The 15,083-nt window shown below is 49.3% G+C and overlaps 2 protein-coding genes across 3 annotated transcripts in view; both read left to right on the plus strand.

Moving 5' to 3' along the window:
- LOC119453076 (uncharacterized) overlaps nt 1-8,576 on the plus strand; it is a 244,767-nt gene extending 236,191 nt beyond the window's left edge. For both annotated transcript variants that reach the window (XM_037715068.2, XM_037715069.2), the window contains exons 12-13: nt 5,997-6,215; nt 7,814-8,576. In XM_037715068.2, the coding sequence (XP_037570996.1) occupies nt 5,997-6,215; nt 7,814-8,446 (852 nt within the window). In that variant the 3' untranslated portion in view covers nt 8,447-8,576. The remainder of the gene's footprint in view (nt 1-5,996; nt 6,216-7,813) is intronic.
- A 4,228-nt stretch (nt 8,577-12,804) lies between these two features.
- The window catches only part of LOC119453077 (kinesin-like protein KIF19), a 161,737-nt gene continuing 159,458 nt past the window's right edge, over nt 12,805-15,083 (plus strand). Inside the window, exon 1 of the mRNA XM_037715072.2 lies at nt 12,805-14,035. Coding sequence (XP_037571000.2) covers nt 13,973-14,035 — 63 coding nt within the window. The 5' untranslated portion in view covers nt 12,805-13,972. The remainder of the gene's footprint in view (nt 14,036-15,083) is intronic.

Raw genomic sequence — 15,083 nt, forward strand, 5'->3', positions numbered from 1 at the left:
TAGTATTTTTCTTGTATCCTCGCGAGAGTGCGTGAAAAACCGAGATGTCCAGCCGTTGGGTCGTCATGGAGAGCTTGCAGGACCTCTGGACGCAATGCTGAGGGTACCACGATGAGGTAGTTGGCTCGGAGAGGCGAGAAGTTCTTCTTTAGGAGAATGTCGTTTTGCAAGAAAAACGACGCCAATCCTCGCCTGAACACCTTCGGCACAATGACGGTCTTGCCTTCAAGGTAGTCTACAAGGCTCCTTAGTTCCGGGTCGGCTCGTTGTTGTTCGGCGAATTCGTCGGCACTGATGGATCCCAAGAAAGTGTCGTCATCCTGGTCGTCTTGTGGCGGCGGTTCGACGGGGGCGCGAGACAAACAATCGGCGTCAGAGTGCTTTCGCCCGGACTTGTAAACGACGGTGATGTCGAATGCTTGAAGTCTCAGGCTCCAGCGTGCGAGGCGACCTGAAGGATCCTTCAAGTTAGCTAGCCAACACAAGGCGTGGTGGTCGCTCACAACTTTAAAGGGCCTGCCATAGAGGTAGGGGCGAAACTTTGATGTAGCCCAGATGATGGCGAGGCACTCCTTTTCTGTTGTGGAATAATTTGCTTCCGCCTTCGATAGCGACCGGCTAGCGTAACTTACAACCCTTTCTAGTCCGTCAGTCCTCTGCACAAGCACGGCGCCGAGTCCTACGCTGCTTGCGTCGGTGTGGACTTCCGTATCGGCGTTTTCGTCGAAATGCGCAAGTATTGGCGGCGATTGCAGGCGTCGCTTCAGTTCTTCGAATGCTTCGACTTGCGGCGTCTCCCACTTGAACTCGACGTCGGCCTTAGTGAGATACGTCAGTGGCTCAGCGATCCGTGAGAAATTCTTGACGAAGCGCCTGTAATAGGCGCACAGTCCAAGAAATCTACGCACTGCCTTCTTGTCAGCGGGCGGAGGAAAGTTGGAGATGGCCGCAGTTTTCTGAGGGTCGGGGCGCACTCCAGACTTGTTGATGACGTGGCCCAAAAACAAGAGCTCCTCATATGCGAAGCGGCACTTTTCGGGCTTTAACGTGAGTCCGGAGGTTTTGATTGCTTGAAGAACTGTTTCAAGGCGCCGCAGGTGTTCTTCGAAGCTTGAGGCAAACACAACGACGTCGTCCAAATAGACGAGGCAAGTCTGCCACTTCAAGCCTGCCAGTACTGTATCCATGACGCGTTGGAAAGTCGCAGGTGCCGAGCAAAGACCGAACGGCATGACCTTGAACTCGAACAGTCCGTCTGGTGTTATAAAGGCAGTCTTCTCCCGGTCCCTCTCGTCGACTTCGATTTGCCAGTAGCCGGTTTTGAGGTCCATCGACGAAAAATACTTTGCGTTGTAGAGTCGATCCAAGGCGTCGTCAATCCGTGGGAGGGGGTATACGTCCTTCTTCGTGATCTTGTTGAGCCGACGATAATCGACGCAGAAACGTAGGGTTCCATCCTTCTTCTTCACTAACACCACGGGGGACGCCCACGGACTCTTGGACGGCTGGATGATGTCGTCGCGTAGCATTTCGTCGCGTAGATTTCACGACGGGCGACGGCGGCGTAGGTCATCGCTTGCGGCTGTGGTTGAGGCGATGCCGGAACTTCTGGCACTTCCAGTGATCGCTGAACCTCTTCTTTTACTATGTCAGCGATTGAAGCCACCTGAGGCTGCGATCTTGGGAATAATTTCTGTAGTTCTTCCCGTACAACCGCTCTGATCGCCTCGTGCAGGTCGTTGGTGCCTAGAGCTTGAGCTTCGGCGTAGTTTGTCAGGGCACGGCGGTTGTATTGCCTGGCTCGCATTTCAAGCGTCTTCTCGATCGTCGTCGCCTCCGAAACAAATTCTGCCACAGTCTTGGGCGGGTTGCGCATCAATCCGGTGAATAGATGCTCCTTGACGCCCCACATCAAGAACCTAACTTTCTTTTCTTCAGACATGTCGGGGTCGGCGTGGCGGAAGAGGCGAGTCATCTCCTCCGTGAAGATCGCGATGCTCTCGTTCGGCAATTGAACTCTGGTTTCCAGGAGAACTTCAGCCCTTTCTTTTCGTACGACACTCGTGAAGGTCCTCACGAAGTTCTCGCGAAATAGGTCCCAAGTCACCAGGGTGGTCTCTCTGTTCTCAAACCATGTCCGAGCAGCGTCATCCAACGAAAAATAGACATGGCGCAGCTTGTCGTCGTCACTCCATTTGTTGAACGTCGCGGTCCGCTCGTATGTCTCCAGCCAGGTTTCGGGGTCTTCAGCCGATGATCCACGGAAGGTCGGTGGCTCCCGAGGTTGTTGCAGCAGGATGGGGGACGCTGGGGCTGCCATTAGGGTCTTTGACTTGGCCTTGATCGCTGTGGTCTTCTCGGGAAGAAGTCCGTACTCCGGCAGAAGTCCTTGCTGCCTACGGCTAGCTCGCTGGTCTTTGGTGACGTTGGCGTTGTCCTCCGGTTTAGGGCTCGGATCGCGGCTTTGCGGGGGCGTTCGCTGCATGAACGCACTAGCACCTCCACCAGATGTCACGTAGTAGTGACGCTGAAGAAAACAGTCGTAAAACTGTACAACGGAACTGGTTGTTTATTGGGCGAACCTGTGCCCACAAAAGCAAGGTACACTCAAAGCAGAACGAAAGCGGCGAACACAGTCGGCGGTCGAAAATCTGATCAGCGGCGAAACGCGTCGGCTTTTATACCTGAGTCATCGAAGGTTCCAGATTAATCCCTGATGTCCGCGTGTCTTCCAGAAAGTTCTAGACAATTCGCGTCGCTCATACAAGCAGATTACATGGGCGTCGGTGACCACGGACGACGGATAGAAGCATTGATAACGTTCGAGAAGCTTCCAATGCAGGCGCGTCCTGCGCCGAGCGATAACGTTTAACATTTGTCAGCCAATGTTGAAAGCGGCCACCGGTGAAAGATAAACATGTGTACGTGTCAATATATATGCTAATTATATGCGCCTCGTTTTGTATAAAGTGATTATACATATCTTGCCAGGAAGACGGCACAACGTGGTGACCGCTACCACGCAACCGACGTGACCCACGTGACCGCATTTTACGTGTCCCCGGGATCTGTTTCTTTAGACTGCGAGAAACCATCCACCAGGCGCGCCCAACTCCAGAGAGGAAGGCGCAAAAGAAGTGCGCCTTAAGAAAATAATGCTGTGCTTATTGGCGTGTTTGACGATATTAACTGCTGTGTGTTCTTCCACTGCGTAATTCTGTAGAGAACAGAGCCGGCCAGCGGTAAATATTTAGGGGTAGCATAGTATTAGGCAAGATCGAAAGCAGCGGCGTCAGCTGAGTCCGGGAGCGCTCGCAATTATTAGGCTTCGCTCTGAATGCGCGATGACAAGGGATTGAACGTAGTAGCCCTACTGACATTTCACAGACATTGGGGCGCGGAAGACCCGGTTAGAGAGCCCACATGCAAGCCACGGCCGCTGGGAAAAAAAAAAAAAAAAAAAAGGTGCGACCTGCCACGTCAGCCGCGTTGCAATGGGAGCGAATGTGACAGCCGTAGTTGCATTGTCGGCCGCTTGGCTGGGCCGAACGGCGCTAGTCATCGGCGATGGAACGCGCCGTCAGCTGGCACGCGCGACGGCGTTCCATGGCGCATTCCTGACGCATTTGCTATGCCGATGCCAGACAACAGCCCCCGACGTGTGGCGCCGCGGCGGATCACACCGTTTTCGATGCACGCGGCGAGCCGCACCTTTTTTTTTTTTTTTTTTTTTTTTTTCTTTTTTTTTTATCCAGCGGCCGTGTGCAAGATCTGTTTTACATCGTTGCATGTAGCAACGTTGCATGTAGGCTCCCTAGGTCACTTTGACTCGTAGCGTGGGTATAATGCTAAAAAGAAACGCCGATTGATAGGAGCTGCGCACATAGACGCTTAAACAGCCACCGCTCTCGCTCAAGCTAACCGCAAGCACGTGGGAAAATATTTGCTTACTATCACTTCAATGTGCAGCACACAGTCTGTCCGTGCGGCCTTTTCGGTGACTGCGTCCGTATTTTTAATTAAACTGTTCAAAATGTTAAAAAATGAAAGTCGCAACGCGGCATTTTAGACGCCGCGGTTACCAGACACTGCGCCGAGACTATAGGCCCATACGACGGGGGAGCAGGACGTCGTGAACCATAACCAAGGCGCTGTAAAGTGAAGACCAAAACAGGCAGACTCAACTATAATTGACATCTACGTAAAGTGAAACATTCTTCGTTGATTGGCTCATGAAACATTGCGCGTGTGTGTGTGTTTCGAGTTGTTTCGCAGTTACTTATATAGACAGGCTGCATGTCATGTTCACATATTTACATGCAGTACATTATTTAGATGTATATACATTATTTACTTAAATTTTCAGTGGTGTCCATAGTGTCGTGTTCACTCGTGGCGTTTCTGATGCGTCGATTACTGGTATAGTGCAACTGCGGTTCGAAACGCGCCAAGCGTCTCAACGCGATGTCTTTCCCGCGAGAAATGGTGTTCTATGCCGCTTGCCGAAGCATTCGTCCGTGGCGTAATAGCTTCAATAGCACGCTTGTGTGCTAGAGATCCTGTGTTCTAATCGTGCCGTCGTAAAATGTTATTAACTTTATCGAATATTTATAACACCGTGGCTCGTTTAAAGTAACAAGATTGCAACATTGCTAAAGCCGTTCGAAGCTCAAAGGGACGAAGTTTATCCAAATCCCACGTACTGGTTGAGTTGCCCTGCTTGCACGCACCTCCCGTAGACACTATAGCCGCCACAGTTCCGTCTAGCAATTATACTGTGAAGCTCAATGCTTGAAACTGTGAAGTCGTAAACTACTTCGCTGAACCGTTCCTAGGTGGCGCCATCCCGTTAAACGTGTTTAGGGAGCCTAGATGCAACGCCGTTTTACGGCGTTGCATGTAGGCTCTCTAAAACGTGTTCGGCGTTAGAGGCCAGATAGGTACGAAAAAGTGACTGGAACTCGGCAGGCAAGCTTCGCTTCAAGATGGCACTATCTGCAGTGACGAAGACGCCATCAGATCGGCGTCTTCGCCTAGTCTCGAATAGCCCTGATTATTTGCTAAAGCGACATTGAAGCCTCTCGTTAAACGTTCGCCTTGCCAGCAGAGCAAAGAAGAGAGCTCCAAACAAACAGGTGAAGTGATTCGTCCACTGGGCATCGTTTCCAGCTAGTACTCCTCGTCATAAAATAGCCGTACTGGGTGGAATCTTTGACACCATGCATATAACCAAGAGGCAGAATTAGCGAAGCGTATGTGTATTTACAGGGTATTTACAATTGCAGCAACGCTGCATACACAAGATGGCTGCCCGAACCAGCCGCGCGATCTTCTTGCCAAATCGTCTTCTTTTTTTAAAGACACACCATGCCCCACTGCTCCGTAATATCATGCCCCGGTCGGAAAGCCGCCGTCTCGGCGCTAGTGAACAATATTATCAGACAGATACCCGGGAAGTGATACGTGTTTACAATGGGGACGCCCTGCGGAGGTGAGCCATTGTGGCACGAAGCTAGGGTGGCTAACGAGGCCGTAATACTCCATCCCACGGTTCTACCGCGGTATACGCCAATGTGCAAACGGGTTTTAAAGGCAAACTGCAAGAAAATCTAAACCGCGTAAAAATCTTCAGATTAAGCTTTACATTAGTATAGATAGGCATGGAGGAGCCTCCGTGAAAATTTTGTCTCTTGAAATACGAGCGGAAATGTCACAAAAAGCTCTTAAAAGTAGCGCTTTTTGATACCGAAACTGAAAACAAAGAAGCGTCGCCGTTACCGCTCACCGGAAGTGACGCATGACCTAGAACTACCGGCTCCTCTGTATTGCCTCCGAGATAAGGCGGTGCCGGCAGCGACCCGTCGCCCACTGAAAATGTCGGAAGCGGCGTGTTGTGACATAAAGAAACAAATAAATGAATGAAATGAAACATCATCTCGTCTCAGATTACTCTCTTTGCCATTTCAAGGCTCAAAACTTTCCGTTCCGACTTGCAGACGTCTTCCAAGACCTCGGACACGGAGGACAGCGACCAGAGTGACGCGCAGGCCACGGACTCGGGCCGCTCCAGCTTCCTGGAGTACTCGACCGAGACGGAGCAGCCAGCGGGCGAGGAGGTGCTCATCGACGTGCCCACCATACGGCCGCCTGACGGCTTTCAGTCGGACTCCGACGACATGATCCTGGCCGAAAAGAGGGCGCTCGCCTCGCTCAAGGTATGTATATGCATATCTATTTATTTACAATACTTCAGAGGCCCCAGTGAAGGAGTTTTACATGAGGGCTGGTATTACAAATTCGGTAAATGTTATACAATTTCTCGATCGATGCCTCGATGTCGGTGTTACTGGAGTGGAGCCTATGTACATGTATACCATATACCGGGTGTTTTTTAGATGCGAAGCATCTTATGGTCGGGGTTATATCACTCCCTCCCTCCCTCCATCCATCCGCCATGCGGCGTCCACACCCCTACTGCGCATGCGCATCCTGCTCCTCCTCCTCTCATTGTCTCCTCTCCTCCCTCCTCCCCCTCCTCTCCTCTCCTTGTCTGATTTCCTCTCCTCTCGGCATTCCTCCTCTCCTCTCCGACGCTCCTCTCCTCTCCGGATTGCGCAACGAATGGCAAAACCTGCGGCTCTGCGTGCGATAATGCGAAGCAGCTTGAGGCGCGACCGTAGGCGCCCCTGAGGCACCGGCAACACTCACCAACGCCGCGCGCGTTCGGTGCGAACGCGGGCAAAACGCCGACGGCGTCAACAACAGTTCTGCGCGTTGCTGGTGCTGCTGCATGTCCAAGTTTATACAGCTGATAAAACTACCTTGAGTCGACCCCATGGCTGCTTCGCATACTACTCAGGGTTCCCCTACGGGAAGATGGTTGTAATTTTTTTAGCTGTAGCAAATTTTTTAAAACCACCTGAGGCAGGTGATTTCTAGGTGATTCTAACCGTTGAAATAAATTACTTGATGAGGCGGACATAATTTCCACGAGAAATCGCAGTGCTCAATTGAATAATTAACAGAACTACATTAATTACCGGTCTAATTAATTAATTTGCGATTTGTAGACATGTTAGTTAATTCGCAAGGCCTATTATATTCACTTGGAATGAATTCTCAAGATTGCACCAGTTTCGAGATATTAATTTTCAAAGTGCGCGGCGAAACCCATTGGCGTTGCAATTAGTGGGCGTTGCAGTTTTTTTTTTATAAAAAGAAAAACGTAAGTCGAACAGTGCATTTTTTACCGCAACTTTGCCGGCGCATATCTCCGAACCGTTTCCATCCTCAGAATTCGTTTTAAGTCGATGTGCCTTGGAAACTCACTATCTACAATGTGTGCTGAACTTAATCAGTAAAAAGCTTAAGCGGTGAAATTCTTATTTAGTGAATTACATATTTGGTTATGTCAGGCCTCATCGAGTAATTTAGTTAAAGGGATATAATTCTGGGATCCGCCACAGGCGATTTAAAAAAATGCTGCAGCTAAAATAAAGAAAACAAACATCTCAAACGTACCGAGAGGTTTTTCATTTTTTTCATCGTTGTTTAATGCGAATATGCTCAAAATAGTTCCTCAATGCGCCTGTAGATCTGGAGAGGAAACTTCAGGTTATCGGAAGAGAGTGGGGATGGCGATTGCTAATGATAGTGCATCGAAGTTAATTTAACGAAGCGAATGAACTGGAGGCTTTTTTCATTCTGTATACCGATACACTCACGTCATGCTTGTCGTCGAGGGCTCCGTAATTAACCAACCAAAGAAAGGAAACAAACATAATGTGAAAAATTTTTTTTTTTCTGTTCGCAGATCTCAAGTACACCGAAGGCAACCGAAACCAAGAACACCTCAGCGGCCCTTCCCTGCATCTCGAGCAGTAACCACAGCAACGGCAGCAAGGCCACCGCCATGAACGGCACGGCTCACGACAGTGACGGCAGTTCCGACAAGGACGACGTCATCGACTGGAACTACCCGGCGCTCCCGGAGCCCAAGCTCTTCCGCAAGAACAGTCGCTCGGCGTCCCGTGGTGACGCTGGCGACGAGAAGCCCCGCGTCATCGGCGTCCACCGCTTCGTCGATTCCGCCACGGCCAGACGTCGGAGCAAGTCGGAAGACCGGCGGAAGCTGCAGCAACAACACCACCACGAGTCCACCCACGAGATCATCAGCAACGGCATCTTGCTCGACAGATCAAACGAACCGGCGTCGCTAGCTACCGTATTCCGGAAGCAGCAGAACCTGTCGGCGTCATCGTCCGTGCTGAATCGAGCGGACCCGGCGGCTTCCGGTGACGTCAGCAAGGGGTCCGCATCACCGCCGATGCCGCTGGAGAAGCTGGGTTCGAGGCTAACGGTGTCGTCGAACGCCACGCCGAAGAACGGCTCCGGCAAGACGTCACTGGACGGCTCAAAGACCTTAGCCTGGCAGCACCGTGAGTAACGGCAGCAAGCCAGGCCTAACTGCGAGCTTCCCCAAAAGCTCTCGGCTTTCCACGCTGACGAGCGCGCGTCGCAGCGGTTCTGAAGATCTGCTCAAGAGTCAGGAAGGTACATCCGTGGACGAAGGTCCTTTCCCGGCAGGCATTGCGGCGTACAAGGCCAACTTCATACTGCGGGGACACGGCAACTGCGGTCTGTACTCGGGTGCGACGTTGCCCAAGGCTACGGCGGGAAGTGACGTCATGAAGGTTTCCTCTACGTCACCGCCGGTGTCGTGCGCCGTCGCGAGAGACTCCGTCAGCACGGAAGTGCATCGTGAGATTGCGGACGCTGTGCGACAAATCGGGGGTTGGTTGTAGTCGTGCGTTTTTTTTTTTCTGTTTTTTTGGTCGTCGTGTTTGCTCGTCGTTTACAGCCTCTGTGACGTCAGTTGAAGTATAAGGCGTCCCGACGTTCCACTGCCGTCCATTCAGCACGTCAGAAGTGTCTTGCACTTTCTGGCATACCTCGATGGCGCTGCCGCGATACGTTTGGCAGAAAAAAAACGCCAGAGAACGTCGCAATCGCCTACGGCCACCTGGGTGGTCCTGGTCTGGGCTATCGTCGATACAAAGCAAAAGGCGCGTCCTTTCCTTTAAAAATCTGCTTCACGCTATAGCTGCGACGACGTCTGTTAACCTACATTACAGGCCTAAAGGCAAGAGCTACAAGCTTTTTTTTTTTTTTTGCTTTCTTGTCTTCATATGACGCTACATATTGTCACATTTTTGCAGCAGACAATTGTCGACCATTACCTCCCACCCAAAGTTGATATAAAGGCAGCGCGTTCGCATTCACCTGCGCCAATAGATAGTTCTGTGCTTCAGTGTAACTAAGCAAAGTAGTGAAATCATCACGATGCATACCATGCTGTGTTGTAATCATTGAAAGACCAGCTCTTATTGTATGAGCAACTGTCGGCTGGAAGATTAGGCCCGTAAAAAATCCCGCTGACTTGCTGACGTGGCAGCTTTCAAAATGTGCCGGTGACAGTTTTCTGTTTTCTTTTTTTGTTTTTGGAAATAAGTTGTAAATAACTCCAAACACTTTAGCCCTCACGTTTGTCGTCGCGTTCTTGGCTTAATAATTTAAAAGAAATCTAAGTTGTTTTGCTTTTGCGTCGTATCACCTCATTTTGTTGACCACTCATCGGACACGCGTTCTTGTGAAAACACTGACTTTGGCGTGTCTGTGTACCTCCCCCCCCCCCCCCCCCCTTTTTTTTTTTTTTTTCTTTTTTCGCTCGTGGAAGAGAATCTTCAGAAAAAGGTGTTGGAAATGGTGTCAGCTTGTCGCAGAGCAGTTCTCCCGGTGTGAAGGTTGTGCACGTATTTATCTCTGAACGACGTTGCGACTGCCTATAGATGATTGCGTGGTGTGCCCGACGCTGATGCCTAACATGCGTTAGCCATCGTGTCATGATGCGTGATCATTGCCATGTTGACTGATGTTAATGCTCGCTGTTCGTGTTTTTTTTTTTCACCCTTTCTCGTTACACGTTCCATGTCTGTCCATTCTTTTTCTTCTTTCGTCGCGGAACGAGAAGTTTTATTGTCTGGGAGATGAGACTGGGATCATTGTTTACAGCGCCTGTGTCACAGGCGTACAATGACAGTGCTGGTGGTTTGCGCAGGTCATTTGCAAATAAAGTCAACGAATCATCAATGTTGTGTCTTTCTTATAAACCGAGGAGGTTTCATTAAGTGATGTGCTTCCACTTCTCAAGCGTATAGTGTGAGGCTGGCGCCGAGCTATGCCCTTTTCTCAAAGATTGAAACGTTGGTATCCGGGCTTGAGTATGCCCTCGTCGCTTACATGAACGCAGTGCCACCAATTACACGTCCTTGGTCAATTTGGGGAACACACGCTGTTCTGGAGCAACCATTGCCCCCTTTTTTTAATAATTTGTTCTAATAGCGGTCTCCATCACGAAATCGCTGTTAGATCCGCCTGTGGCATATGGCGTAATACTACCTGTTCAGGAAGGCATTACTTGCACGATAACCCGCAGTGTTCAGTTACCTAATAATAAACTTCGTCTAATTAACTTTCTGCTTATTCACTTCAGGGCGCATGTTGAAAGTTGGAAACTGAAGCCCAGAAGAGTAGCGGATACTCGCGCCAGTTTCGAGATGTCCGTCGCCTACATGTGTTAAGAAATGCACTAGCATTCCGATGAATAGTCTCCCCCAAACCTATCTTGATCAGCCCGGAGCGATGTTAACTGCAGCACCAATGGATTTTTTAAATCAGATTTCGGCCCCAGATATCTCGTAACTGCTGCTACTCTCGCAGTTTCTGCGCAGTTAATACGATTTTATCAATTACCGGCTTCATTTCTTCAGTTGCAACATGTGCTCGATAACTACGTTTTAAAATATTAATTAGTGGGCCTTTTTTATTAGCTACCTAGACTTATTGGAATATCCGCCGGTTCTAGTAGTCTACCTGAAGAGGTGAAACTGTGTTATTTGCCACAGAAAATGCCTAGAATGTCTCTTAGAACTCAGAAAAAAAATATGTGGTGGTTTATCAGTTAGGATCTATTGCAGGCTACAAACATGCTGATGGCAGCCATTGCAAGAAAATATTTCAAGCTATGCTATTCTCAGCCTTGTTCACGTCTTTCTCGTTACACTGAGGTCTTCATTAATTATAACACCTAAAATATGCATCGGTGCGCAAGTTGTACCGTTCTTGCATTTCTGGACTTTTGAACATCGTGTTTTCAAGTATGTAGTGCTGCACTGGACAACGACCGAACGCCCCGGGCTCTCACAAAATTCAAGCCAGCCGTCGCTGCTGCTACTGTTCACGTGGTCTTTTGACTGCGTGAGGCCACGTGACCAGCCGGCAATCACGTAAGTACACTCGCAGTAGGCAGTAGACTCGAAAAGGGACAATTATTCAGGCAACACTTGTCCGTGATATACTGTTGCGCTCTTCATTGTCACGATCACATTTCTCTTCTTTTTCTTATTGCTTTAAGTGAACGTTTCCATGAGTTTGGCCTCTGGAAACAACGCCCACAGGTTTTCACAACAAGGCGAAAGAGCGCCCTATGTTCAGTGCCACCCACTTTTACGCGACCTGCTTCCTATTTCGGTCGCGAGGAAAACACCTTTCAGGTGCCCGAACACAACCCAGTTTCACCACGGCCCTTGGGAATCGACCGAAAGAAGAAAGAAAGACAGGTGGCCGAGTTTTGAGGCGTGTATCCTACGGTTAGCGTCCGAGTGTCGTGTCGTTTCCAGTCGCTACCACCACGCCCATCAACTTTGCGTTTCTGACATTGCTGATGACGTCAGAGCCCTTTCGAAAGAAAACAAATGGTCGTTGTCCAGATAAGCGGTCGCTATCGCTGGCCGAGCCAAGAACTCATCTTAGATATGCAGCGGGACGTGGTTGCACAAGGGTTAAGGCAAGAGAACAAAAAAAAAAAAAAGGTATACCGGGAACTCTTAATTCGCAGTTCATTTTTCCTTGCGTTCACCCATTGTGGAAGCAGACGGCTAGAGTGAAACTGTCAAAAATGACAAAGAGCTACAAGTTTACCAGAAGAAACGAATATAAAGAGGCAGAGACAAACAAACAAAACAGAGTGGCATAAAAGACTGGAAACAAAGGAAATGCGAAATAAATAAATGAAACAAACTGTGTCACTGCTTCACCAACAACGACGGAACATCGACCCTACGCCCGCCGGTCTCCGGCGAAATGCAAGCCTGTGCGTCGCGTATGCGCTTTCGTGAATACGCGAGGACACGTGACCGGGTCTCGATCACGTACGCTGTCACGTGACTGCTTGCCATCGACTGGGGCCGCGCAGAAAAGAGAGCTCCACCCAGCAGTATAACGTCCGCACGCCGCCCAGCGGCATCGATCCCTTTTTGCTTTTCCCGCTTAAACGGAACAAGGCGCCTTTCGCCTGTGCCAGACGCCCAGTGACGGCGGTGGAGCACTTTGCGAAGCTGACCCCGGCGGCGCGAGCCAGAACACAGTGTACCGGAACGCGCGCGAGGTTCGTCGTTGGTCGTCTGACTTTCGTCTGCACGCTTCCTGGGTGCTCGTCTGGCACGCTACATAATACGTGCATCCGTCGTCTGCTGTGCAACGTACAGTGACAGTGACGCCTCACCTTAAACTTAGCGACGTCTGGCTGTCTAGTGGCGTCGGGCTATAACTGTGCCGTCTGCTGTGGAACTTAAACCAGTCGTCTGGCTTGTCTTTTCTGGAACTTAAACCGGTCGTCTGGCTCGCAGCGTGTTACGTACTATACCATCTTCTCAAGAGCTCGAACTATGATGTCGTCCGCCGTGTATGATCGTTAGAACGAATTGTGTTGTCGACATTGAACTTCGAGCTTGTCGTCTGGCGTGAAACGTGTCGCATCGTTGGTCGTCTGGTGTAGTTATTGCGCAACTGCAAGAGAGCTCGTCGTCTGTAACCTGCAACGTGTTTGCGTCTGCTGTTCTTCAAAGTCATCTGTCACCTGTGACGTGTCACGCCTTACGTGGCTGGTGAACCGCACAGTGTATCGACCACACACTTCTGTCGACAAGTGTGTTGCCTGTAATTGTGACTGCTCCTATTCCAAGACTAGGTAACTGCTGTTTTGAACACACTGCTACCAACGACCGACACCACAACTAGCCGTCCTTTGTGGAGATATCAATAACGACAGGTTTCGTGGTGACATTCTTCCCCGGCATACGAGAGCCTGCACATCAATGCGCAACTGGCTACAAGGTCTTGTTCTGCTGACAAACACTAGGAAGTGCGCTTTCCTGACCGGTTATTAGTATGGTTGTCTCGTGTGAGGACGCCTAGCTGACTTTCATCGCCAAATGTGTAAACATCTACTTCAACGAGACTTGGAAGATTCGCAGCAAAAGTGACATCGAGGTCTGCATGGCGGCTACGTTGGCAGATTGCGCTTGACGTCACGGAAAGCAGTGTCAAGGAGCCTGTCGAAAAAGGGGTATTATTGACTGCTAAAATCTTGTAAAATCTATTAGAGGCATTTGACCTACGTCTATTATGTGTACGACACCTGCCTCCGTCATATACAGCTGCGTCATCAGTTACTAGCCACTCCCTTACTCCCGACTTGTACAGTGTCAAAAATGACAAGCTCTGCCCAGTCATCCTTGAAAATGCAGCATCTACCTCAGCGTTTGCTGACAACACATCCAACGTGCCATGACTGTGCGAAAAGGAGTGCCAGTGAACCCTCCCTGTCATCTGCTAGCGATCATCATCCTCTTCTTTAGCATCAACAACAGACGGCTCGTTGTTAGCGGTAACCTTGAAGATACGTTGACAGAGGCTGCTCGGACGTGATACTATCTCAACTAGTGATAGAAACTCACATAACGGTGTATTGTGCCTTCAACGGGGAACGGCTAACTATCGCTAGCATCCATTAGAGCAAATGCAATCAACACGTCGTAGGACAGAATAGCCAGCCGTGAACTAAACTGGTGACATGGCGAACCGGAAGGCACCCACGTCGGAAAATGGCGACGAAGCGAAAGTGCAACGGCTTCTGGTAAGGAAACGTCTGTCTTTTCCCCCATTGTTCTTATGTCGTGCGCGCAACAAGCCTTAAGGATCCAGTGTATACCAACACGTGAGCCCTACCTTTGTAGATCGCGAAATGGCGTGATATTTGTTATGCGCATCAAGACAAGGTTCTAGGAAGGGTCTGAAACGCGTAAAAAAAAAGGATTTTTCTCGATCAAACAAACAAACATAATAAAATCCCGCAATTTTAACTCCTCCAAAAGGCCGAACATTTTGCATTCAGAATTTGTGAGCTCAAGCCTCATGTCAGTGATGTTCGGCTTTCGCCAATCTCAGCCCCATGACTTCCGACTAATATTAGTGAATAGTATGGGTCCGCTACTTCCGAAGTATGGTTTGCATGAAGCCAAATTGTGCTTCTGTTACGCAATTGCGGGATAAAAGCTGGAATGTATTTATTGTGCAGTTGTAACACTGACTGTGACAAAATATATTGCATAAATATCAAGGACTGACGGATGATATGATAATTTTGATTTATTTTGACCGCCCTAGTTTCTACTTGATTGAAATGGAAAAACTTAGATTGTGAAACGGGGGGGGGGGGGGGGGGGGGGGGGTCGTCTTGCAATGCAGGTCTAATAAGTAATATGGTGAATGTAAAATAATAACATAAGAGATTTTAAAGCGGACTCAATTGCAATACCAACTGTGAGTTCTTGCTCAAGCAGTCTTTCATACATAGTGGCGCTTCTACGTATGCGATGTAACCGATGTAATGTTTTATCATGAACATCACAGTTTCTATACTTGGCAAGTTTTTACCAGTTTAGGTTGCCTAAACTTTTTTATTTCCATTCGGATTGCGATATAACACAATAATAAGCTATATGTTGTAAGCGGAGTGGAAATTATTTCACACGAAACTCAGAGGTGAAATAAAAGTACAACCTTGAGCCCCCTCTCAGCCGAAATGCCTCAGCCCATGACCAGAATATTCGGCATGAAGGTACTTGCAGGCATTCGCTTGTAAAGTGCAACTGTCGATATACCTTTCCAGAAAGCTTACTGTG

The sequence above is a fragment of the Dermacentor silvarum genome, chromosome 5 (genome assembly GCF_013339745.2).
Source record: "Dermacentor silvarum isolate Dsil-2018 chromosome 5, BIME_Dsil_1.4, whole genome shotgun sequence".
Taxonomy (NCBI): Eukaryota; Metazoa; Arthropoda; class Arachnida; order Ixodida; family Ixodidae; genus Dermacentor; species Dermacentor silvarum.